Source organism: Pogoniulus pusillus, chromosome 10 (genome assembly GCF_015220805.1).
Source record: "Pogoniulus pusillus isolate bPogPus1 chromosome 10, bPogPus1.pri, whole genome shotgun sequence".
Taxonomy (NCBI): Eukaryota; Metazoa; Chordata; class Aves; order Piciformes; family Lybiidae; genus Pogoniulus; species Pogoniulus pusillus.
Genome location: NC_087273.1, coordinates 28,187,554 through 28,214,880, shown reverse-complemented (window position 1 = coordinate 28,214,880; position 27,327 = coordinate 28,187,554). Strand labels below are relative to the sequence as shown.

Sequence of the window (27,327 nt, the reverse complement as noted above, 5' to 3'; positions counted from 1 at the left end):
TTTTGTTTGTGATTCAGTTGACATCACTTCACTATCCAAAAAAGTTACAGTGGCCATTCTCAGGACTTTAAAAGGGTTTTTACAATAGAAGTAGAGTGTTTGCATGGTTTGATAGAACTTGGGGTGATCGTTACTCTAATGTGGTGGATAATCAGAGGGCTGGAGCATCTCTGCCGTGGAGACAGGCTGGGAGAGTTGGGGTTGTTCAGTCTGGAGAAGAGAAGGTTCCAAGGAGACTTTATTGTGGCCTTAAAGTATCTTAAGAGAGCCTGTAAGAAAGCTGGTGAGGGACATTTTAGGATGTCAGGTGAGAGCGCACGGGGGAATGAAGCAAAACTAGAAGTGGGTAGATTGAGATTGGATGTTATGAAATAATTCGTCACCATGAGGGTTGTGAGACACCAGAACAAGTTGTCCAGGCAGGTGGTGGAAGCCCCATCCCCTGGAAGTTCTTAAGGCCAGGCTGGATGGAGCTCTGAGCAACCTCATCTAGTGTGAGGTGCCCCTGCCTGTGGCAGGGGAGTTAGAACTGATGTCCCTTCCAACTCTGACAATTCTTGATTCTCTAAATAATAATATGAACATAGCAATGCTTATACAAACCTAAAGGAAAGTACTTGTGCTGCCAAAAATTTTATGTGATGGCATAATTTTATCAGATTAAAAACATACTGAAATCCAATAGGAAAGGAAGTTAAAATAAGTTGAAAATATTCTTAAGGAGTGCTTTATTGGAGTTTCCCAAACAGGAAACTTTGGATAGGGCTGGGTGACAGGCTGGACTGGATGATCTTGGAGGTCTCTTCCAACCTGGTTGATTCTATGATTACAGTATTACAGTATCACAGTATCATCAGGGTTGGAAGAGACCTCACAGATCATCAAGTCCAACCCTTTACCACAGAGCTCAAGGCTAGACCATGGCACCAAGTGCCACCTCCAATCCTGCCTTGAACAGCTCCAGGGGCGGCGACTCCACCACCTCCCCGGGCAGCCCATTCCAGTGTCCAATGACTCTCTCAGTGAAGAATTTTCTCCTCACCTCCAGCCTAAATTTCCCCTGGCGCAGCCTGAGGCTGTGTCCTCTTGTTCTGGTGCTGGCCACCTGAGAGAAGACAGCAACCTCCTCCTGGCCACAACCACTCCTCAGGTAGTTGTAGACAGCAATAAGGTCACCCCTGAGCCTCCTCTTCTCCAGGCTAAACAATCCCAGCTCCCTCAAGGAAAAACAAACAACAAACCAAACAAACCCAAACAAAAACAAAAAAAAAAGCCTAACATTCTACTTAAGCCTAAATTCTACTTAAGCTAGTCTATGACTTTCTATGTAACTTTGCAAAATTGACCTTGTGAAGGCAATCTGTGTTAACAGAGCCTATGTAGTCTAAGTCTAAACAGACAGTCAATAGCACCACTGTGCTGGTTTGAGGCTAACTGGAATATTTTTATGAGAGAAATTAGATCATTGCCTGTGAAAAGAAAATAGTAGTGATGTCTCTATTACCCATTGGATTGCTGAGAGATATAAAACCAAGAAGCAATAACAAAGTCTCTCAGTTTGTGCCTGGCTGTGGCTTGCTTCATTAACTCCTATGCCTGGACCTGTATAACTCAATCTAATCATTCTAACCCTTTATCTGGCATCTCATCCCTGCATGTAAGCCTCCTGACATATAGGAGGGGTGGACAGGGAGAAGGGAGCTAGTTTGGAGCCCTCCTAGGGGGTTCTGCTGTCTGGGAGGGATTTTGAATTTCTGTATTACATCTAACTTGCATATGCTTTTATACAACTGTAAATATCTGTATATATTGTCTTTATATGCTTGTAAATGTGTGCTGTGTTACTGTAAGTATCTGTATATATTGTGTTTATATGCTTGTAAATGTGTGCTGTGTTGTAAATATAGAGCTTCATATAAACTTCCAGCCATCTGAGCTAGTCTGGTGTATCTCCAAGTGGTGGTGGAGAAACTTCCAAACCACCACAACCACAGTCTGTTACATAATGCTGGAAGTTACTGCACATACAGAGAAATAGAGGTTGGAAAACTGACAGAACTGAAAAGATGACCTGACAGATTATGACCAACTCTCATGGGAGTATTTTCCAACTTTCAAGTATTTTATATATCAAATTGTTTACAGATTTTTTTTTTAACTAGGACTAATTAAAGAAATCTTAGAGGTAAAAAAAACTCTTCTCCTGTAGTCAAAAAGAGACAGCATGGCTTCATTTTATGAATGGAGGGAATAAGTCTTTCATTCCCCTCAACCTCATCCTGTATCTCTTACAGACATTTCATAGCTGCAGGAATGCCAGCTCTATGAGTGTGGAATGAAGAGACAAGCTTTACTGAAGTTGGATGCTTCAAGATTTATTTGCTAAAGCAAAGAGCACATCTCAGTGTATTTATCTATACCTATCCTGCCAGTCAAGAATGAAACAAACCAAGACAATATTGCAGAAAATTATTAGTATGATAAAAAGCAGCTACAGTTCATTTGTCTCTCCAGAAAACAAGAAGCCTAGTTTGGGACTATGACATTTTATGAAATGTGAAGTTTCATGCTAGCAGTATTCATGAGCGCTGGTACCATCTTGGTTTACTCTATGATTTAATCTCAAGTATACACCTTGAATATAAGTGTTAGGCTACTTTATTGCAGGAGATGTCTTCATATTGATATCTTATAATAAATTATTGTGCAATTAAGGCATATTTCAGTATGAAATGGATTCCAGATGGAAGACAGGAGGAGGAAAAGCAACGCTTTCCATTATGTAAGGACCTGTAAGGTCCTGTACCTGGGTCAGCACAATCCCAAGCTCAATTCCAGGCTGGGTGGAGAATGGCTGGAGAGCAGCCCCTAGGAAAATGACCTGGGGGTCTGGATTGATGAAAAGGTCAATATGAGCCAGCAGTGTGAGTGCAGCCCAGACAGCAACCATGTCCTGGGCTGCAGCAAGGGCAGCGTGGCCAGCAGGGTAAGGGAGGAGATTCTGCCCCTTTACTCTGCTCTCCTGAGACTCCACCTGGAGTACTGTGTGCAGTTCTGGAGCCTCCAACACAAGAAGGACATGGAACTGTTGGACAGAGTCCAGAGAAGGCCACGAAGATGCTCAGAGGGCTGGAGCAGCTCTGCTATGAGGACAGGCTATGAGAGTTGGGGCTCTGCAGCCTGGAGAAGGCTTTGAGGAGACCTTGTAGTAGCCTTCCAGTATCTGAAGGGGACCTACAGGAAGGCTGAGGAGGGACTACTTACAGGGTCTTGTAATGACAGGACGAGGAGTAATGGGTTTAAACTGGCAGAGGGGAGATATAAACTAGATATAAGGAAGAAGGTCTTTACAGTGAGGGTGGTGAGACACTGGCACAGGTTGCCCAGGAAGATTGTGGCTGCTCCCTCCCTGGAGATGTTCAAGGTCAGGTTGGATGAGGCCTTTGAGCGACCTGTTCTAGTGGGAGGTGTCTCTGCCTTTGATGGGGGGTTGGAACTGGATGATCTCTGAAGTCCCTTCCAACTTAGAGCATTCTACGATTCTGTGATCAGCAATGTTTAGGCACTGTTATTCTAGGATGCTGTTCCCTCCATCCACACCAAAGGATACCATCTGCATGTCTCTCAAACACCTTTATGCACTGCCTCTGTGGCAGCCACAGTACCTGCCATCAGCCCAGACCCTAGTTAAGCTTCTTCCTTGCCGGTGGCTAACGCCAGGACAATGGCTGTGGGAAAGCGAAGCCTCATCAACTAGAGGGGCCTCTTTAAACCATCAAACCTTAATGTCTCATAGGGCTGTCTAAAGGACCCCGTTTTCACCCTGATGTCTCTGCCCTTTCTGATGGCAGCACAGAGCTTGGACACTCAGAGTCCATCAGTTACCTTGAGCAGGGAAACATGATGCATCTGCTGCTCTCTTTAAAACAGGCTTCTTTCTTGATCATTTGCTTTGGACTGTGGATGTGGCACTTAGGGACACGGTTCAGCATGGACCCTTCAGTGCTAGGTCAAGGACTGCACTAGATGATCTTTGAGGTCTCTTCCAATTGGATTTATTCTGTGTGATTCTGTGTGAGTTCTCACAAACAACTGATATTTTTCATCAGTTTTGCCCTGGGTGCATGAAGAGGTCAAGTGGCACAGTAAGTCTGGAAGAAATGACTGGCTCAGGTCACCAGTTCAACTTAACCATTTAAGTCCAAGCCTCCCACTGATGAAAACAGCTGCTTATAATACTTTATGAAAAAGCAGAACACAGAGAAGCAAAATAATTGTTGTTGCCAGGATAAAACAAATCAAGGTCCTTTGTTTGAAGAACATTTCATGAAGAGTCTCCAATAGAGCTCTTTGTTGTTTTCTCCCTTTAGCTTGCAACTGCAGATGGTTTGTTCTTCACAGACAGGTATCAAACACATGGTTACTGGACAGCATTAAAGCTTCAGTTAGTAAGAATAAACAGAGTCAAGCAGATGATCATGTAATTATTTTTTTAATAACATGATTCCCCTTTTGTTCAGTGATTTTGTTAAGGGAAGTTTATTACTTACCCAACATTTTCTGCATCTTCATCACACTCAGCCCTGTATTTGCAAACCCCACATTTGGAGTGTTTTCTCTGAACTTCTGTTCCAGATCCTTCATATTCTAACAAAAAAAAAAACCAACAACAATCAAAACATGACATTGTTAACAGAAAGCATGGGTTTCATATTCACCTCTGATTCTTCTTACCTAAATCCATTTTACCTTCAGGTATGCTGTGAATATGGAGTTATCACATACAGAAGCTTTTAACCCTAATAGTGGCCCTTTTTTTCCCCCAAAAAATCAGGCAATTGGAGGTTGGTAGAACTGTAGCAGTGACAAGAAAGCATCCCAGAAAATACTGATGCTTCAGGGTGATGGAACACAGGAACAGGCTACCCAGGGGGGTTGTGGAGTCTTCCTCTCTGAAGATATCCATGACCCTCCTGGGTATATTCCTGTGTGATCTGGTAGAGGCGATCCTGATCTGGCAGGGGGGTTGGACTAGATGATGTTTCAAGGTCCCTTCCAGCTCCCAGCATTCTGTGACTCATTGATTGACTCTTCTTTTATTCATGTATCAGTGATTTGTATTTATCCTTGCTCCACCATACACACAACTGGCATTGACATCTCACAGTCACACCTGCTCTTAATTGGCACCAATAATGTATAAACCCTGTGCCTTTTAAAGTCCTTGAATACTAGGCAGCAGGGATCTGAATGCTATTTTCTTTGACAAGTCTTTCATTACAGATATCTTTATGTGAGATTACCACTTGCATTTTTCCCCCTTTTTGATTCTTAACAGTGGGACCAGACTGTGCTAATGTCTCACATATACTGTGGCTTGTTTTCTGTTTAGCTGTAGCAAACTAAAAGGAAAAGAAAGTAATCTTAACAAGAAATTGGTAGAAATGCTATGCACCCTAAAATGTAAAATCTATATCTCAAATATTCTGATCTTAAAAATGTCTGCACCAATCTTAACTGTTGACATGGACATTAAAACTCTTCAACAAGTAAAAGAAAAACAAACTATACTCCTACTGTTTTCACTACCACCAGTCTCTCCTAATTTTGATTTTAATAATGTACTAAGGGAGAGCTACATGTCTGAAAAGGAGGAATCTCCAAAGGGAAAGAACCATTAAACATATTGCAGTATCATGGTAGCACACAGCTGACTACACAGGGCTGTCAATGGGCAGAGATCAAAGTGATTCCTCTTTCCACAGTAGCTTTGTGTGGTGTAGCAATAGAAAATCAAATACAACCAGTTACAGAGCTTTTCATTTTAGAAAGTTAAATAGGAAAAAGAAACCCACAACAGTCCTTCCTAATTTTCCTGGGTCTTGGCTGAATCTTTCCCTCCACCATGTGGCCCTGTGCTGACCTGAATCATAGCGCAGGTGAGTCCCTCAAATTACTAGATAAAGCATGCTGTGCATTTTCCAAAGATTAATACCTAGAAAGCTTTATTACAAAGTTCCCACTGTAGCATTACCACTCTCATTATGTGGTAGCAGAGGTAATTTACTTTTACCTTTACAAACGTACAGCTCATTTGATTTTACTTTATTTTTAGATACCGCATTTCTATGCCTGTGTTTGGCATCCTAAAGAGTCCTTTAGTGTCAGATTTCACTTTTCCATGCCAATAAATGATCCCCTGCAGTTTGTGCAAGTTAAACAAATGGGAATTCTCATGGTACTCATGCATGATAGTTCCACTTATTTTGCTATTCTTTTTACTCTTTTGATGCCCTCCCCCAGCATGTTAGAACCTTCTGGAGCTATGGGCACAAGAGCTGGATGCAGTGCTCCAGGAGAGTTGTCCCCACAGCCAAATACCATCTAGGATATCTTCAGCTAATACATCCAACAATCATGTTAATTTTGGATCATTTTTCTGCCCTTACCATGAATGTCCACATTCACTTTATTATACATGTTATTCCCCAGTGAGGGTTTTTTTTGGGGGGGTCATCAGTCTGCCAGCCTCTGCGATGCATCTGACATCATGGAAAAATCATCTAGATCTGGGACTCACTACATGCAACTCTGTCCTCAGACAACACTAAAATGCCACCTACTTGTGCATGCAGATAGCTCAGTGACTTGTTCTCTGTCACTCAGACCAAATCAGGACTGACTGCTTTGCTCCCAGGTCAGCAGTGGAAGGGGCCAAGAGGCCAAGAACAGTCCCTAGAAACACACACATTTTGCAACGATTTCTTAACGTTTAATGATAGATTGATGGGCAATATTTTGTGCACATTAGATGTGCACTGCGTGGACACTGTGCCCTCCAGTTACTTAGACTTGTGTGGGAGTCTGCCTTTGACTGAGAAAGGTTATGGCTTTGGGGTGTACACTTAGCATAGAACATTCTGCTGTACAAATGCCTTTCTTGGAAAAATGAGTTAAAAAAACCCCCAAACCAATTTCACAATAAAGGTTTTCCACCAACCTTTGACTGGCATGAAATGTTTTAATTAAATAATTGTATATTATTTCTCACTGTCTGTTGAAAAGAGAGAAACAAACCAAACCAAAATGTCAGCAGCCCAGAGAATTCTTTATCACCCATTTTTGAAGCTTTCAGGTGCAAACCAGACAGATCTGCTGGTTACAAAACACCTGTCTTCAACATTCAATGTTTCATATAATTCTGCACTACTGCTAGAATGGAGATATTTCATCATGTCCAACACACACTGTCTGACTTGACTGCTAACACATCCAGAACTCTTTACAGAGCTCATTTGCTTTAGTATTAGCATATCAATTTTGTAATGGAGCAAAAGAAGCAACACATGCACCTACACACAAGCCCTTTCTGCTCCCTGTGAGTGCCCCAACACCTTTCCATTTTCATCAATAGCAGTCTACAACTGCTTGTTCATTGTTTCTGTAAGCTATTCAGTGTACACTTCTCTCTCTCTCCTTCCCTCACCTTGTAAAACTGCTTTCCCTACCTGTGGGCTAGTTTGAAGCTAGCTAGAATGTTTTGGTGAGAAGAACTAGGTTACAGGCTGTGAAAGGGAAACAGTGGTGATGTCTACTTCACTCATGGGCTTGCTGAGTGGTATAAGAGCAAGAATCCAAACATAGATAAGGGAGTTTGACCACTGCCTGAGCTCTGAGCTGCATTTCTCTCTAACCTCAACTTCCATCTCTCTGATTAATCCACTTGCTTTCTAACCTCCCTGGCCAACCCTCCATTCTTCCTTGAGGCACAAGGCAATGTCTGGGGTAAGGTAGAGGGGTGGGAGAAGATGGAAGGGTGGTTGGGAGCCCCTCCGGGGGACTCAGGTTTCTGGGAGGGGAGTTGAGGTTTTGTATTACCTTTTATCTTGTATATTTCTGTCTATAACTGTATATACTGTAAATATCTGCTTGTACATTCTGCTAAGCTGTAAATATAAGCTTCATTCAAATTTCCACAGCCAGCTGAGTCTAGTCTGGGTGATTTCCAAAGTTGGGGGTGGGTAACACCCAAACCATCACAACCTGTTTTAGAAAAAGTGCAGTCTCCTTTTTTCTTGACAAGAACTTGCTGGACCTCATGTATACAGAATTATTCATCTATGCTGCACACCAAATACGTGCCAGGTAAGAACACCTGCATTACCTATTTACACTTGTCAGCATGAGGTCTAATGCAGATGAATATTTCCAAATTAGGTGATAGTCATCTTTAATTTTTCAGAAGCTTCTGTCCTTACTAGCTGTGTGCCTCAGCACTATTGCTGTGAGACACTGCCTATAATTTAGACTGAAATCCTTCAAGAAAATAGAGCTTTCCCCACCAATACAAAATAGATGAATACTGTTTTTCAGCCTGACTTATAATCATAGAATCATAGAATCAACAAGGTTGGAAGAGACCTCCAAGATCATCCAGTCCAACCTAGCACCCAGCCCTATCCAGTCAACTAAACCATGGCACTAAGTGCCTCATCCAGGCTTTTCTTGAACACCTCCAGGGACGGTGACTCCACCACCTCCCTGGGCAGCCCATTCCAATGCCAATCACTCTCTCTGGCAAGAACTTCCTCCTAACATCCAGCCTAGACCTACCCCGGCACAACCTGAGACTGTGTCCCCTTGTTCTATTGCTGGTTGCCTGGGAGAAGAGGCCACCCCCCAGCTGGCTACAACCTCCCTTCAGGTAGTTGTAGACAGCAATGAGGTCACCCTTGAGCCTCCTCTTCTCCAGGCTAAACACTCCCAGCTCCCTCAGCCTCTCCTCATAGGGTTTGTGTTCCAGGCCCCTCACCAGCGTTGTTGCCCTTCTTTGGACATGTTCCAGCACCTCAACATCTTTCTTGAATTGAGGGGCCCAGAACTGGACACAGTACTCAAGGTGTGGCCTGACCAGTGCTGAGTACAGGACTTGGTAGCAGACATTTTCAGTACCCTACTTGTGTGCTGTTAAATTAAGTTAACCCATTATTTGAGAGCAAGTTTCTCTGGTGCAGTGTCTCCAAATAGGCAATGCACCCCTTGACAGATTGCCTCTCCCTTCTCCTTTCTCCTACACGTTTGATTGTTCCTAAATAGGTTATAGCCATTAATTTTAATATTCCAATCAATCAGATCCTCCCAGCAGGTTTCAGCAGTATCAATTACATCAAAATATACTTCCAAACAAGCAGTTCAAGCTCCTCTTGTTTATTATGCAGGCTTCTAATGTTGATGTATAGATGATTACAGAATGCCTTCTCCTTACTTTCACTGGTATCTTGATTAATTTTGTTCTTTGACATCTTAATTTCATATGGAGTGAAAGCTCATTTTCCCTCTCTTTTCAGCATCCTTTCGTGTTTCAGGGCAGCACCTCATTAACGCACTGTCCTTCAAAAGAAATGAGGCACAACGATGGGATTGGTGACTCCCAGTTGTCTCACTCAGCTGCAGTGCTCCCTAACACTTCTTGAGTCATTATCCTCTGCAGAAGATGGCCAACTACATCTCAGGAGTTGCAGGGTAGGAACCTGTAAATGGACAGCAGCTCTAGAGGAATTGGTCAGCGGTGAATTGCTTCCCTGAGCAACTCATTTGTGTGTTCCTACAATGGTAAACCAGCTGTGTTTCTGCTGAGGGCTTTCAATCAGGCTTGAAGCAAAAGCATCAGTTTGTGTCAAGGTGAAGTTTAGTCAGCCTCAAGGCAAGGAGAGGGAGCTCCACTGTACATGTGGATTTATCACTGTTCACAGTGAAGCAGGGGGAGTAGGGGGAGCTTGTGGACAGCTGCAACCATTCAGTAGACATAGACTGATAGAATAAAGATTTCCTCGTCTGGGAAAGCCTCTCTGAAAACCATTTCCTAACTGTTTTGGGAGTACAGTGATTTTTGCTGCAACTCCTAAGAGCAGCTAACCTCAAAAAGATTTTTGAAAAACAGGGGAGTCTGAGTCCTCTTCTGCATCCTGAAGTACAGAAGATCCCCCTCTGTGACCAGACTGTGGTTCCCTCAGTACAGCTAGCACTGGAAATTCCTCTCAAAATACCCCAGTCACAGGATCACACATTACAGGATGCAGTTCACAGAACAGTTTAGTGACTTATCTTCTCTTCCATTAATTTTTAGGGCAACTTCAATGACACAGTTAAAGTGGAAATTATCCCTGTAATTTGAAGTGAAGCTGCAAACTTGCTCATTGCACTGTAGGTACATATTTGAAGCTACTGCAACAACTGCTCTTAGATATCCTCCCAGATTTCTGGCAAGTGGTGTCTTGAATTATCCTGACCACGCTGTTGGGTCGTACACAAAAGCAAAATTTACCTGTGTGGAAGGTCCTGTTCTCTTACCCAGCGACCCAGTTGGCTCAGAAGCAAAGCCTGGCTTGGTGCAGGCAGAAATCTATACCTGCCTGAAAGATACTTTCCCTGCATGATATAGACCACATACTGCAGCTGTAAACACATGCCAGCCTTTGAAGTCTGATTCTGCAAGAAGAGGCATTACAGATTTAACACAAGGCTGCCTGGTCTATTTATGATTGAGGAGCCTGGAGGAGGGGAGTTCAGAGTTTGACACTCTAATCACATCCCAGCCAAGACTGGTTGTGATAATGATAATGTGTGTTCTTTTAAGCAAAAGACTGGAAGATGTGCACTGGAAGACTCCCTACCACCTCTACCCTTGTTACATGTTTAGGTGTTTTACATATCTGACAACTATAATTTCTGCTTTGCTTCTCTGCACATGATGAAAAGGTCAACATGAGCCAGCAGTGTGCTTGCAGAGCCCAGACAGCAACCATGTGCTGGGCTGCAGCAGGAGCAGCATGGCCAGCAGGGAAAGGGAGGAGATTCTGCCCCTTTACTCTGCTCTCCTGAGACTCCACCTGGAGTACTGTGTGCAGTTCTGGAGCCTCCAACACAAGAATGACATGGAACTGTTGGAGCGAGCACAGAGAAGGCCACGAAGATGCTCAGAGGGCTGGAGCAGCTCTGCTATGAGGACAGGCTATGTGAGTTGGGGCTCTGCAGCCTGGAGAAGAGAAGGCTTTGAGGAGACCTTGGAGTGGCCTTCCAGCATCTGAAGGGGACCTACAGGAGGGCTGAGAAGGGACTATTTACAAGGTCTTGTGTTGACAGGATGAGGGGTAATGGGTTTAAACTGGCAGAGGGGGAGATTTAAACTAGATATTAGGAAGAAGTTCTTTCCAGTGAGAGTGGTGAGACACTGGCACAGGTTACCCAGGGAAATATTCAAGGGAGGTGTCCCTGCCTATGGCAGGGGGTTGGAACTAGATGATCTTTAAGGTCACTTCCAACCTAAACCATTCTATGATTCTACAGTTCTATGACACTGGATAAACATGGACAAGTTGGCATACTGTGAGAGCTGGGTCAGCTTTCACATTGCAGGACCCTCTGGCTGGAGAACTTGATTTCTCGTTCACTCCGTTGCCTTGCTTTAAATGCAGCTAACTCCATTTTCTCCAGAGGAAGGCATGACAACTTCAGAGGAATCCCCAGGGAAATTACACATGACTAGATGATGGTGGAAAATGGAAATGACAAGAAAGTCATCAGATGCCTAGGAAGGTGTCCCATAGTTTCACAAACGCACCAAACACTGCTCTGCTGCTCCTGCTTGGGCTACATGAGATGAATCTGCCCTTATTTGCTGTCAACCTGCACAAGAGGCAAGAAGAATCCATCTATCTGCACCCCTAGCTCCAGTATCCTTCAGAGCAAGCCTCCCCTGCAAACCCTGCTTACAATAAGCTTTCACCAACAGAAGGCCTGCACATTCAGTCCCTTTGCCTCTGCCTTGTTGGTGAAAGCAGAGTAATTCTTGGAAGTTCTAGTTCAGTGTCTGTTTAACCTACAGGGAACAGGATCTCCACAGAAATAAATAGGGCTATTTGAAGCTAAAGTGATACTCAGTGACAAGCCACATGATGGAAACATCACTTGAATCTTTCCAAGTCACACACCATTAGAGCAATCTGCTAAAAGATGTGATGCTACCTCCTATGCAGGGTGTTAATCACCAGCAAGCTTCTGCAGCCATATTAAAATGCATTAAAACAAATCAGTAGCATTACTACAAATTAAAATAAAAAATATTCGAGCCTCTAAACTGTGTCTGTTTATACCACCCTGACTGTGTGACAATTACTGGGTAAGTGTTGTCCCCAGTGAGGGGAAGGAACAGATGGCAGCCTGCTAAAAAGCACACACTGTATATCAATTTATTAATTACCCAATGCAATCTGCTAGACGTTCATCACAAGGTATTTTAGCTATTAAATTTCAGAGGGATTAGAAATTCAAAACAAATTATTTTAATAATAATTAACATAGCTATATGTATTGCAAGCATGTTATTTCCTTAGCTTAAAAGCCTGAAATCATGAGGTGCCATCTGTCTAACTGCTATTACATCTTTGCTATCAAAAGTGTATTTTCCTTCGGCACACAAATAAACCCTGAACAAAAAGAGTAAAAAATTAATGTTATGGGCATAGTAGGACACTTAAAAGTCTTACCCTTGTTGATTGATTAGACAGAATCTGCCTCTTCTATGATGCTGATTTGTCTCTGAAAAGTTGGCTTGAAAAGTCACTACCATTTGTTAGCTCTTTGATGGTGTATGTAACACATGGTGATGGTTTTCAACACATCCTTCCAAAGGCTTAACTATATCACAAAGCCAACAACACAGCTGCCATTTGCCGGCAGTATCAGAGAAAGGAAGGACTGACCTCATTGCTGTCTACAACTACCTGAAGGGAGGTTGTAGCCAGCTGGGGGGTGGTCTCTTCTCCCAAGCAACCAGCAATAGAACAAGGGGGGACAGTCTCAAGTTGTGCCAGGGCAGGTCTAGGCCGGATGTTAGGAGGAAGTTCTTGACAGAGAGAGTGATTGGCATTGGAATGGGCTGCCCAGGGAGGTGGTGGAGGCACTGTCCCTGGAGGTGCTCAAGAAAAGCCTGGATGAGGCACTTGGTGCCATGGTCTAGTTGACTGGACAGGGCTGGGTGCTAGGTTGGCCTGGATGATCTTGGAGGTCTCTTCCAACCTGGTTGATTCTATGATTCTATGACTCCTTGGAGCAAGAGGAACAAAGGCTTTTATTTGGAGGGACATGGAGACAACAGCTCATAAGTGTTCATTTACTAAAGATGGAAACTGGGAGGTCAAAAGAAATGAGATTCTCCTTCAAAAGTGATTGCATCATGCCTGGATACTACCAGAAAAAGCCTTATGAATAAGGACTACTCCCAGCTGAACACAAATTATCTTTGTTATCAATACCTTTGACCAAAAAAAAATTGTCTTCAAGAAGCTTTTCTTTACAAATCACTCTTCCCATTTGCAGTGAGCCAAAAACATCTTCCAGTAATCATAGAATGCACTGGCTTGGAAGAGACCTTTTAAGGTCATTTAGTCCAGCTCCCCCTGCATTAAGCAGTGATATCGCCAACAGGAGCCCCATCCGGTGTGACTTTGAATGTCTCCAGGGACAGGGCCTTGACCACTGCCCTAGGCAACCTGTTCTGGTGTTCTACCATCCTCATAGTAAAGAAAGAACTTCTTCCCTGCGCTAGTTTAAGACTATTGCTCTTTATCCTGGTGAGGGACCTTGAGCACAAGCCCTACGAGGAGAGGCTGAGGGAGCTGGGATTGTTTAGCCTGGAGAAGAGGAGGCTCAGGGGAGACCTTATTGCTGTCTACAACTACCTGAAGGGTGGTTCTAGACAGGGGGAAGTTGCTCTCTTCTCTCAGGTGGCCAGCACCAGAACAAGAGGACACAGCCTCAAGCTACACCAGGGGAAATTTAGGCTGGAGGTGAGGAGAAAGTTCTTCACTGAGAGAGTCATTGGACACTGGAATGGGCTGCCCAGGGAGGTGGTGGAGTCGCCGTCCCTGGAGCTGTTCAAGGCAGGATTGGACGTGGCACTTGGTGCCATGGTGTAGCCTTGAGCTCTGTGGTAAAGGGTTGGACTTGATGATCTGTGAGGTCTCGTCCAACCTTGGTGATACTGTGATCCTAGTACTACATGGCCCTATAAATGTGTCCTTTGCTAAGGCATATGGAAAATGAAGAGGTGATTTGTGGTAACCAACACAGCCTCACCAAAGGCAAATTTTGCCTGACAACCTTGGTGGCTTTTTATGATAAGTCATAAATGGAGGCACAGCATCAGTGGATAAGGAAAGAGCAACCAGTGTAATCTACCTGCACTTGTGTAAAGCATTCAACACGGTCCCCCATGACATCCTGGTCACCACATTGGATTTGAGGGGTGGACCACTCACTGGATAAAGAATTGGTAGGATTGCTGCACTCAGACTTGCAGTCAACAGCTAAATGTCCAAATGAAGACCAGGGACATGTGGCATCCCTCGGGGGTTGGTACTGGGACCAGTGCCAGTTACATCTTTCCCAGAGATATGGGCAATGGGGATTGAGTGCACACTCAGCAAGTTTGCAGATGACACCAAGCTGTGTGGCCCACTTGACACTGGAGGGAAGGGATGCCATCTAGAAGGAGCTGGATGGGTTTGAGAGGTGGGCTCAAGCCTAAGGACAAGTGCAAGGTCCTAGACCTGGGTCAGGGTAATCCCAGGCACAAATACAGGCTGGGAAAGGAGTGACTTGAGAGCAGGTTTGAGGAGAGGGACATAAGGGTGTCAGCTGACCAAAACAAAAATCAACATGAGCCAGCAATGTGTGCCTGCAGCCCAGAAGGCAACTGTACCCTGGTCTGCATCAAAAGACGTGTGACCAGCAGGATGAGGGAGCCGATTATCCCCCCTGCTCTGCTCTGCTGAGACTCCATCTGGAGTACTGTGCCCAGTTCTGGCTTCCCAAGCATAAGAAGGACATCAAACTGCTAGAAGCAGGTCCAGAGTAGGGTCACAAAGATGCTCAGTGGGCTGGAGCACCTCTCCATGGGAGCTGAGGCTGTTCAGCCTGGAGAAAAGAAGGCTCTAGGAGCACCTTATAGAGGCCTTCCAGTACTTGAAGGGAGCCTACAAGAAAGCTGGGAAGGTACTTTTTACAAAGGCTTGTAGTGATAGGATGAGAAGGAATGGATTGAAGCTTGCAAAGAATGGATTTAGGCTGGGCAATAGAAAGAAATGCTTTACAGTGAGGGCGGTGAGGCACTGGAACAGGTTACCCAGGGAGGTCATGGATGCTTTCCCTGGAGGTGTTCAAGACCAGGCTGGATGAGGCCTTGAGCAACCTGGTCTAGTGGAAGGTGTTCCTGCCCATGTCAGGAGTTTGGAATCAGATGATCTTCAATGTCCTTTCCAACCAAAACCTTTCTATGATTTTATCAAACAGTCCCTTCTCAGCTTCCTTGCAAGCCCCCTTCAGGCATTGGAAGGCTGCTATAAGGTCTTCCCAGAGCACTCTCTTCCAACTCAGCCTGTCTTTGTAGGAGAGCTGCTTCAGCCCTCTGATCACTTTTGTGGCCCTCTTCTGGACCTATTCCATCAGGTCCACACTGCCTTGTGTTGGGGGCCCCACAGCTGAACGTGGTATGCCAGGTGAGGTCTCATCACAGCAAAGTGGCAGAATCCCCTCTCTCTATCTGCTGGCCACACTTCTTTCAGTGCAGCTCAAGATGCAATTGGCCTCCTGGACTGTATGTGTACATTGTTAGCTCACGTCCAGCTCTTCATCCGTGTGTACCACCAAGTCCTTTTCTGCAGAGCTGCTCCCCATCACATTGTCCCCCAGCCTATAATGACAACAAAGGTCACCCCAATCCAGGTGCAGGGCCTTGCACATGGTCTTGTTGAACCTCATGAGGTTCACCTGGACCCACTTCTCCCTCTGAATGACAACCCATCCCTCTGGCATATTGACTGCACTGTTCAGTTTAGTGTCATCTGCAAACTTACCAAGTGCCCTTGATTCCACTGCCTACATCATTGCTGAAGACACTAAACATCACTGTAGGATGTGATTGTAAAACTGGGCAGAATTTAGACCAATGGCTCCCATTGCCCTTTTCAGCTGTCTCACTGCTAGCTGAGCAATATCTGTGAGGTCTCTTCCAACCTTGGTGATACTGTGATACTGTGTGATACTGTAATATTGTGCCAGGATTGTAGGGAACTGACAATAGCTTTAACAAAAAATGAGGTATTCTGAACATGGAGACCACTTCAGCTAAATCATAGGAGTTCTATCTCACTTGGAGTCCTGAATGACACCTTTTTTTGTTAAGACTGAAAGGGCAAGATCACCAAGATGACTGGGTTGGGTTTTTTTTCAGACTTTCTGGCTATTATGAAGTTTTAAACTTGAAGAAAATCCCTCTATTTGTTCACAGAAAGCACTGCAGGGAAAAAAACTCCTGTAAAAGCTTATTCCTAGTCACATTCATATAAACCTGCCAAAGTTAATCTTCTTTGGTGGGTCAACACAGTTCTTTTTACAGGGAGAACACAGACTCACAGGCTGATTCAGGTTGGAATAGACCTTCTAAAGTCATCTTGACCAAGCACCCTGCAGTGAGCAGTGACACCTCCAACTACATAGAATCATAGAATCAACCAGGTTGGAAGAGACCTCCAAGATCATCCAGGCCAACCTAGCACCCAGCCCTAGCCAGTCAACTAGACCATGGCACTAAGTGCCTCATCCAGGCTTTTCTTGAACACCTCCAGGGACGGTGCCTCCACCACCTCCCTGGGCAGCCCATTCCAATGGCAATCACTCTCTCTGGGAAGAACTTCCTCCTAACATCCAGCCTATACATACCCTGGCACAACTTGAGACTGTGTCCCCTTGTTCTATTGCTGGTTGCCTGGGAGAAGAGGCTACCCCCCACCTGGCTACAATGCCCTTTCAGGTAGTTGTAGACAGCAATAAGATCACCCCTGAGCCTCCTCTTCTCCAGGCTAAACAGGCCCAGCTCCCTCAACCTCTCCTCATAGGATTTGTGTTCCAGGCCCCTCACCAGCTTTGTTGCCCTTCTCTGGACACGTTCCAGCACCTCAACATCTTTCTGGAATTGAGGAGCCCAGAACTGGACACAGGACTCAAGGTGTGGCCTGACCAGTGCTGAGTACAGGGCAAGAATAACCTCCCTTGTCCTACTGGCCACACTGTTCCTGATGCAGGCCAGGATGCCATTGGCTCTCTTGGCCACCTGGGCACACTGCTGCCTCATCTTCAGCTTACTATCTATCAGTACCCCCAGGTCCCTTTCCTCCTGGCTGCTCTCCAGCCACTCAGTCCCCAGCTTATAGCGCTGCTTGGGGTTGTTGTGGCCAAAGTGCAGAACCCTGCCCTTGGCCTTGTTAAATCTCATCCCATCAGGCTGTCCAGGGCAACACGGAAGTCTGATCTTGAATGTCTCTAGGAATGGGGCCTCAACAACATTCCTGGGCAACTGATTCCACTATTCTGCCACTCTCATTGTAAAGAACTTTGTCTTTATGTCCAGCCTAAATCTACTCTGCTCTAGTTTAAAACCACTGCCTCTCACCCTGTTGCTACAAGCCTTTCTAAACAGTCCTTCCCCAACATGGCAGGTTCTACAAGAAATAGATGTTTTAAATTCATGGTAGAAACTAAGAAAATGTTAGAAGTGTAGAAATCCACCACCTTTACCTACATGTAACAGCTTGAGGATAATTTTTTGTGCTCCAGACTACCAGTTGTGGAAGTACATCCAGCAGGTCAAAGAGTGCTGCAAGTCACAACTGGCAGAGAAGAGCATCAGTCTGAGCCTGTAACTTCTCTTTCACCAGTTCTGCCTCAAACTCTTAACAAATCACTGCTTGAACAGAGTGGATCAGGAGCTGTTTTATGGCTGTATTCTTCAGCATGGGGAAACTGCAGAATTATTTGTATTTTATTTGGGGGGGTGCAGACTTCAGAAGAGGAGGCTCAGGGGTGACCTCATTGCTGTCTACAACTACCTGAAGGGAGGCTGTAGCCAGGTGGGGTTGGTCTCTTCTGCCAGGCAACCAGCAACAGAACATGGGGACACAGCCTCAAGCAGCACCAGGGGAGGTCTAGGCTGGATTTTAGGAGGAAGTTCTTCACAGCAAGAGTGATTGGCTTTGGAATGGGCTGCCCAGGGAGGTGGTGGAGTCCCCATCCCTGGAGGTATTTAAAAGGAGACTGCATGAGGCACTTGGTGCCAGGGGTTAGTTAGTTAGGAGGGTTAGGTGCTAGGTTGGACTGGATGATCCTAGAGGTCTTTTCCAACCTGTTTAATTCTGTGATTCTGTGACTCTGTATGAGATTACAGAAAGGAGCCCATGTCTTAAATGCAAATCTAAAGGATCCCACTGCCTTCAGCTGTGACCTCAACTAAGCTACTTTTTTAATGTCTGAGTCTCCATTCTGACATTGCTTTCTGTAGAGGTGACTCATAATGGCAGAGTAATGAGGGTTTGGGAATTTCTCTAATTTCCAAATTAACAATCCATACTGTTCTTATTAAGTGGCTTCGTAATACCCATCAGTGATCAACAGCTTGGTTTTGTAAGTCTGATTTTTATTAAGCTAATTGAAGGTTCAGGCTTCTGAAATGAGCAAAATGAGCTATTTTACTACAACTCTTCATTTAATACTGTGCCATCAGAGCACAGAGAATGGAAATCACTTATCCAGAATGTTGAAGGGCAACGAGACAATCATATCACCAGTAAAAAACCTGTACTTCATCACCTCATTCAGGTGGACTGGAATACTTCTCCCACTCTGAATTCTTTTCCTAAAGTCTAGTATCTTGGTCACAGTAAAGGTGACTTGGGAGAGAACCTGGATCCATGTTATTTTAGCGTTTTTGTGGCACATGGCAGCTTCAAAAGCAAGTCATTGTCTGAGACAGTCTGTGAAGCTTTTTTTAATCAGTTATAAATCTGCAGGGTTTTGGGGGTATTTTTACATCAAAATTAATGTACGTAACATCATACAGTTTAGGAGGGAAAATCTGCATCAAGTCAAGTTCCAGAATCATTAATGAGCTTGTTCTGTGCCTGGAAAATGAGAGAACAATGTATCACAGTATCACACAGTATCACAGTATCATCAGGGTTGGAAGAGACCTCACAGATCATCAAGTCCAACCCTTTACCACAGAGCTCAAGGACAGACCATGGCACCAAGTGCCACATCCAACCTTGCCTTGAACAGCTCCAGGGACGGCGACTCCACCACCTCCCTGGGCAGCCCATTCCAGTGTCCAATGACTCTCTCAGGGAAGAACTTTCTCCTCACCTCCAGCCTAAATCTCCCCTGGCGTAGCCTGAGGCTGTGTCCTCACGTTCTGGTGCTGGCCACCTGAGAGAAGAGAGCAACCTCCTCCTGGCCACAACCACCCCTCAGGTAGTTGTAGACAGCAATAAGGTCTCCCCTGAGCCTCCTCTTCTCCAGGCTAACCAATCCCAGCTCCCTCAGCCTCTCCTTGTAGGGCTGTGCTCAAGGCCTCTCACCTGCCTCGTCGCCCTTCTCTGGACATGCTCAAGCATCTCAATGTCCCTCCTAAACTGGGGGGCCCAGAACTGAACACAGGACTCAAGGTGTGGTCTAACCAGTGCAGAGTACAGGGGCAGAATGACCTCCCTGCTCCTGCTGACCACACCATTCCTGATGCAGGCCAGGATGCCACTGGCTCTCTTGGCCACCTGGGCACACTGCTGGCTCATGTTCAGGTGGGTATCAATCAGCACCCCCAGATCCCTCTCTGTCTGGCTGCTCTCCAGCCACTCCGACCCCAGCCTGTATCTCTGCATGGGGTTGTTGTGGCCAAAGTGCAGCACCCTGCACTTGGAGCTATTGAACGCCATCCCATTGGACTCTGCCCATCTGTGCAGGCGGTCAAGGTCCCGCTGCAGAGCCCTTCTGCCTTCCAACTCAGTCACACGTGAACCACTAGCACAAATCTCAGCTGCATGTGAGGCAAGCACCTAATTTCAGCAGTGGAGACTGTTACAGACCAAGCTGCCACAACCAAAAAAGCACAGCTCAGATGCTTTCCCAGTACTTTCCTATACTGTTAAAAATCTAGCAGCCAGCAAGTACATCTCCTGCACAGCAACTGTAGTGCTTCCTGAACATATACAAGCAGCTGCACTCACCCATTCCGTGGCACACACACAACCACACTAATTGTGTGTGTAAGATACACAGCAAGCACCGATTCTGAGACTAACATCTGGAAATGTAAATCCTAGGAAGAAAACACAAACCTCTAAGCCAGCATGTTTGCTGCCTGTCACTTATCTTCCACTGCTCCTTCCCTGCACTTACATGCAGTAGCTCTACCTAAATCTACAGGGCACAGAAGGTCCTCTTACAGTTTTGTTCCCATTTATGCACTCTTAGTCAAGAATATGATATTAAACTACCAGGCCTGGGTGCTTATTATATCTCAGCATATTCTAGTTTACTCCAAAAGAAAATGGCCAGGAAGGCATCACAACTCCTCCAGCCAGTCCAGTAGCCAGAATAATGAGGAAGGCAAGACCATGGCGTGCGCCCAGGAGCACTTCTACCCTGCAGGTCACCCTCTGCCTGGGTTCCTGCTCTTTTTTCTTGCCTGGATTCTAAACAATGCATCTCCATCTTTCATAGTTCAGCACTCTTTTAGAAGTTTGGTTTTAATTCTAAATTGCCTTAACTTGTAGTAAGTCTTTGATGTTTTTACCATCTCCACGTAACACTTCTACATCTACTTGAATAACAGAACAAAAATAATTCCAGATACAAAAACATCACATTTTTTAGGCCAGAGCAGACCTCAATATTTAAAGCAACAGCAGACTCCATCCTGTTGAAGGATTGCTTTCAGACCCATAAAATGACTGAAACACACTGAAAACTTGCCAAGTGTTCTGCAGAAGGACTACCCAACGCCCAGTTTAGTGAGGAAGGTGGAAAGGGACAGCACTAACTCAATGTGTCACAAATAGACTAGATGTATCACAAAAAAAAAGTGCCAAGTGTGATTTTCAATTTCTTGTTGCTGTTTTTTTTTTCCCCCATCTAAAATTAAGAGCTAAACCAAATTATTTTCATAAGGAACAGAAAGTGGAACGCCTCAGCTGACCCAAAGGCACTCAGAAGAAAGCCAAATAAATGAAGGGTTGAAATCACAAAAGTGCTGGAGGATGTAGTGGGTATACATCAACCCTTCTTTATTCAATATTCAGGCAGTACAGATATTCACCAGGGGCCAATGGACCCAGATTCAGTTCTTTCTGCCCAAAGTGGACTGAAGTTACATATTCCACCTCCCAGGATAAGGCACTAACCAGCATACCAGCTAGCATGGAGGGGAGGGACCACCGGACGTCTTCCACCGATGCAATTCCATTTGTCATGAATAACTAAAATTCATTGGCACATTGCATTCCAGCTAACAAAGCCTTTCCATAGTGTTTTGGTGAGAAGAACTAGATCATAGGCTGTGAAAGGGAAACAATGGTGATGTCTACTCCCCTCAGAGTCTTGCTGAAGAAGAAATGAAAACATTAGATAACACTCTCACCATTTTGTCACACTCTGCCTTGGGCTGCTGGCTGAGCAACACCTTACTCCCTAACCTCACTTTCCATTTGGCCTAACCCACCTTTGCTTCATAACCTCTGTTCTTCTTTAGGACTGGGGTAAGGTTGAGAGGGGCAGGGGGGAGGTGCAGGGGTGGTTGAGAGCCCCTCCTGGGGACTCAGGTTTCTGGGAGGGGAGTTGTGTTTCTGTATTACCTTTTACCTTGTGTATTTCTGTCTATAACTGTATATACTGCAAATATCTGCTTGTATATTGTGCTGGCTGTAAATAAATAGCTTCATTTATATTCCCAGAGCCGACTGAGACTAGTCTGGGTGATTTCTAAAGTGTGGGGGGGCAGGGAACACCCAAACCATCACACATAGCATCCTTCCTCTTGCTCCCTTTCTCTTCTGGCTCAATATTTCAAGTAAGATCAAACTCAACAGCAGTTACAAAGGAAGACCCATTTTGGACCACTCTTACCATGAGACAGCAGAGGTGGGTTTGGTCTCCTGCCTCGAGTCAAGCAGTAAGTATGTTTGAATGTGCACCTATCACCTTTGTCAGCGAGCAGCCTAACCAACAAAATGCAGCATGTTCTGGCCTACTTTTCTTCAAATTATTCACAAAATCACCCAAAGAATCCCCACATCTGTCAGTCAGCTGCCAGCTGCCAATCTCTTCCAGAGACATTTACAAAGGACTTTAACAGGGATTTTTTTGTATCCAATTGGGAAATACTGAGGAAAAAACAGATCCCAAACGTATACAAACATTCCTAAACCTGTTCCAAACATAAAAGTCAGATCTGTACTAAATTATTGTCATCTGTCACCTGCAAGAACTGTATAGCTGCACTAAGGCAAGCAGAACAGCTGCAGTGGAATAACAGGCTGAGTAGAAGAAGCGAGCAGAGCTGGGGAGTGTGATGCAATCTCTGGAAGAAGAGATTCACAAAATTATCAACAGTGCAGATGATAAGAGGCAGTTCTTGAACAGAAAATTGTTTCTTCAACTACTGCTCCAAAAGGAAACAAAGGCGAGAATGGCCATCAGCCCAGGAATTTACTGATAGCATCTTATGAAAGGGAAGGGTCATGCCTCCCCTTCACTCAATACACGAAGCTAGCTCCTGGATCTTAGCAAGCTAACTGTTGCATTGAGCTACGGAGTGATGCCGTTGACTGTTTTCCACTGCAGCACATTTTCATGCAGCTGTACAAGATTTCTGATATTTCAAAAGTCAGTCCCATCAGTATGAACTGCAGCACTTCCCATTCAGGAAGCCTAAGCAAAGCCTAAAAGCAGGATGTCCTTTCTATGCCTGTATACATCTATAGCTCATGTTTTTCATTCTATCTGTATTCTTGCTAGAATCCTAGCAGAGAATGTTAAGAAGTGTTCAAAGATAGGAACAGTTCTGTGACTACCAGCTGTGCTATATTCCCTCTCTTTGAATATAGAGATTTGAATAGAAGCACCTGAAATACTGGATAAAAACCAGATATCATAATGCAAGTATTACATATTTTAGGCAATGTGTTTGTCTGAGGATATTTGATGCTGTAAGCAAATGAGGGCCAGGGGGAAAAAAAGGGTAAGAACTTTATTGTGAATGGACATTTCCACGAGTCAAGTGCAGGTGAAATAGGGTAATAGGGTCCTTAACACCACACTATAATGCTGGCAACAAGCAAAACATTATACAGGTCAAATCTGAAAGAGCAATATGGGTCAAATGCACACTAGAACCTATTTCTATGCAAATATCATCCTGAGATGGTCAGATAACAGTGACACATTAAAGCTTATTTTTAGTTTATCACCATTTCTCCTCAATGTATGTCGTAAACAGCAACAACCACGCACATAAAACTGACACACGTGCAGTGAAGAAACAAAGAAACACCAAAAGTAAGTATAAAAGGAGTTTGGTACTCACCTCCTTCTCCTGATCCAGAGCCATTATCTAAAAAAAAAAGCAACAAAACAATCAAATAAACAAAAAAAAGAAAAGAAAACAAATTAAAATATTGCTCCAGGACCAACTGCTTGTTTAGGAACTAGTCACTGTAAAACATCACAGTATCACAGTATCATCAGGGTTGGAAGAAACCTCATAGGTCATCAAGTCCAACCCTTTACCACAGAGCTCAAGGCTAGACCATGGCACCAAGTGCCACGTCCAATCCTGCCTTGAACAGCTCCAGGGACGGTGACTCCACCACCTCCCCGGGCAGCCCATTCCAGTGTCCAATGACTCTCTCAGTGAAGAACTTTCTCCTCACCTCCAGCCTAAATTTCCCCTGGCGTAGCTTGAGGCTGTGTCCTCTTGTTCTGGTGCTGGCCACCTGAGAGAAGAGAGCAACCTCCTCCTGGCCACAACCACCCCTCAGGTAGTTATAGACAGCAATAAGGTCACCCCTGAGCCTCCTCTTCTCCAGGCTAAACAATCCCAGCTCCCTCAGCCTCTCCTCGTAGGGCTGTGCTCAAGGCCTCTCACCAGCCTCGTCGCCCTTCTCTGGACATGCTCAAGCATCTCAATGTCCCTCCTAAACTGGAGGGCCCAGAACTGAACACAGTACTCAAGGTGTGGTCTAACCAGTGCAGAGTACAGGGGCAGAATGACCTCCCTGCTCCTGCTGACCACACCATTCCTGATGCAGGCCAGGATGCCACTGGCTCTCTTGGCCACCTGGGCACACTGCTGGCTCATGTTCAGGCAGGTATCAATCAGTACCCCCAGATCCCTCTCTGTCTGGCTGCTCTCTAGCCACTCCGACCCCAGCCTGTATCTCTGCATGGGGTTGTTGTGGCCAAAGTGCAGCACCAGCACTTGGAGCTATTGAATGCCATCCCCTTGGACTCTGCCCATCTGTCCAGGCAGTCAAGGTCCTGCTGCAGAGCCCTTCTGCCCTCCAACCCAGCCACATCTGCCCCCAGCTTAGTGTCATATGCAAACTTGCTGATGACTGACTCCATGCCCTCATCCACTATACAGGTGCTACATTTAATGAGCTAGGTATAAAAACAAACATCCCACATAAAGGTTGCCATCTTTAAATAGAATTTTTCCATGCTTACTGTGCCCTAATGTCTCTTTCCCCTGTCAAGATGGTTTTACTCAAGAAACAGCATCATTTAATACTCAAACCAGAGCTACTTTAAGTTTTGTTCAGCTGTTAGAAATCTGCAGCTGTTAAATCCAAAAGGAATGAAAATCTCAGAATGTGATTTCGGGAATATCTATACTTTTCACCCTCTGGCCCTGGGAGTAGAACATGAAGGAGTAATACGTAAATCACCTGACTGCAGAAGTTACTCAATGCAAAGTTGGCTTAGTAATCAAATGACAAAACAGCTTGTCTCAGCTGAGTCAATCACTTTGTGTAAGGAAGATCTAACAACATAATTATTTCATTGGCATTAGCCTAGCTGGATTAGCATCTGATGAGTGTCAGTTTGTGCCTGCATCCTGTTTGCATTAGCAGTTCAAGCATCAGCAGGACCTGCACTTCCTCATCACTCCAGACCAACTAACTCCACTCCAGAGCATTATGGAGCTGGGTAGAGATTTTATATGGGAATGTGCATCCCACTGAGTAGCACTCTGCAGTGTCTTCAGCCAGCACGGCAGTGCAAACAAGCTCTTAAACACATGCTCTGAGTCACAAACTTCCCTTGCTCTTTCATGCTCAGAGGTAAAGAGGAGAGGACGGGATAGCAACTACTGTCAGTGAATTGCTCCCCATTCCCATTAGCTCAGCTTCTCTGAAAGATGAGGACTGGATCTGACACTGTTAGTTCCACAATTACATTGTTATACTTATATTATAAGAAAATACAATTTCATCTTTCCCTGACTTTCAAAAAAGTAGGGGGGGTTTGTGTTGTGAATTTCTTCCCGGGGGAGGGATCAGCCCAAACCCGGGACAGGACTCTTTTTGGCGCCCAATGTGGGGCTGGATCTTGGCTTGTTGTTTTGTTTTTTTTTCCTTTCCCCCTGTTGATTGATAATCAGAATAAGAACATCAGGGAAAAATGAAGTTGTTTGATATATTCTGGCCTATTATTGCCTCAATTCTGACTCTGTCGGTTCAGCAGTGTTTTACAGCTATGGTGCACTACCAGATGTGTTCATTCTTTGCTAAGATGGTCTGGGACTTGGTAAAAGCTGTGCTAAGGAAGGCTGGAGATGTTGTTAGGAATGTTTTAGGGTTTAGGAATGTCGTTGAGGGTGTGCCGTATGTGACATTGGTGTCAGAGACTAGGAGTTATTTGGAAGAGATGAGCTACCCAGTAGCATTCCTAATATGTGTGAACTTGATGTTTTTGGCTGCTATTGTAGGTCTGGTTATAGTGTGGAGACGAGAGAAATGCAGGAATAAACAGGCTGTAAGTGAGGTTTTTACCTTCTCCGGAGGCAATAGTAGGGAGATAAGGGTTAAAGAAACAGTCTGCAGCCAGCGGGTGAAGAGTCCTGTCCCGGGTTTGGGCTGATCCCTCCCCCGGGAAAAAATTCACAACACAAACCCCCCTACTTTTTTGAAAGTCAGGGAAAGATGAAATTGTATTTTCTTATAATATAAGTATAACAATGTAAAGAGAAATAATAACTAGAGAAGGAAGGAAGGGAAAAAAAAAAAAAAACAAAACAATACAATAACCTTAAGGGAGATGGGGAGGGGTCAAGCGGCGGCGAAGCAGCAGAAGCAGCAGTAGCCAAAACAGCAGCCGGGGAAGATAGGCGAAGCTGCAGCAGCAGAAGCCAGCGGGTGAAGGGGGAGAACAAGCTGTGCTTCTAGACATTAAGCTCTCTTTTCATGCCTGCTTTAGAGATTGAGAAGGCAGCTGAATTTATTTCCACAAATGTGAAAGAAGAAAGAGGCAATGTAGAGAAGACTGGAGGTTTTACTTCCACACACGAGCTCGTTGTTGACATCAGAGGAAAAACCAAACCCTCCATTTGCTCAGTTCCCTTCCCCCTCTTTTCTTCAAGCAGCTACATTTCCAAGAATAATTCCCCCTAGTAGATGGATAGAAGTGTGAAATTCCACATTACTGGGTCACTTAACACATTAAAAATAATCTCCTGTCACATGGAGTATCAGGACTAGAGATATTTTTTTTTCCTTCTGCCTAAATTTCCTCTTACATCTCTATTCTGTGTCTATCAGACCGAGCTTATTACCTTACAGAGATACATGTAAGAACCAGAAGGGCTCTTGTTCCATGTATAGTGACCCACTTTACTGACAAAGCAGACAACCCCATGTAAAGCATCACTGCTGTGGCACTGAAAAATATGGCAATATTGCTTCATTAAGAAATCTGAAGAAGTATAATTTACTGATATGAGGTAGGTTTATAGGCTTATTTGTAGTGGTAAAACTGTGTCCTAAGTTGTAGTGAGGGAAAGAAGGCTGCCATTCAAACATCAGCAAGTTCAACTTGTAATTAATTAATAACAAACAACTCAAAAGTCTCAAAGAAAACCAACTTGTTCCATGCTTTTGTTTCGAACTCGCACTCTCTGACTGCTTTCCCCTGCACATTCATGCCCAAGCTGAGGAATGCTGGCTCCAGTTGCTCCCCAAGGTACATATATGTTGTGTGGTAAGCAGAAGCACCATCATATAGACAGTACGAGTGTAAGGAGAGAGCCACATAAATGATAAGAGTTGATGCTCAGATCATCAGTCTCTATAGATCACTGGGCTGATAAACATAAGGTCCACAGGCAATTGGCTCCACTTGGCAAGACATAAGAAGAGGACAGATCCATTTCCATGTGTTTGG

The 27,327-nt window shown here is 44.7% G+C and overlaps 1 protein-coding gene across 2 annotated transcripts in view; it reads right to left on the bottom strand.

Moving 5' to 3' along the window:
- TMEFF1 (transmembrane protein with EGF like and two follistatin like domains 1) overlaps nt 1–27,327 on the bottom strand; it is a 175,358-nt gene that overhangs the window by 35,031 nt on the left and 113,000 nt on the right. For both annotated transcript variants that reach the window (XM_064150063.1, XM_064150064.1), the window contains exons 4-5: nt 23,471–23,497; nt 4,551–4,647 (exon numbers count right to left, since the gene is read on the bottom strand). In XM_064150063.1, coding sequence (XP_064006133.1) covers nt 4,551–4,647; nt 23,471–23,497 — 124 coding nt within the window. The remainder of the gene's footprint in view (nt 1–4,550; nt 4,648–23,470; nt 23,498–27,327) is intronic.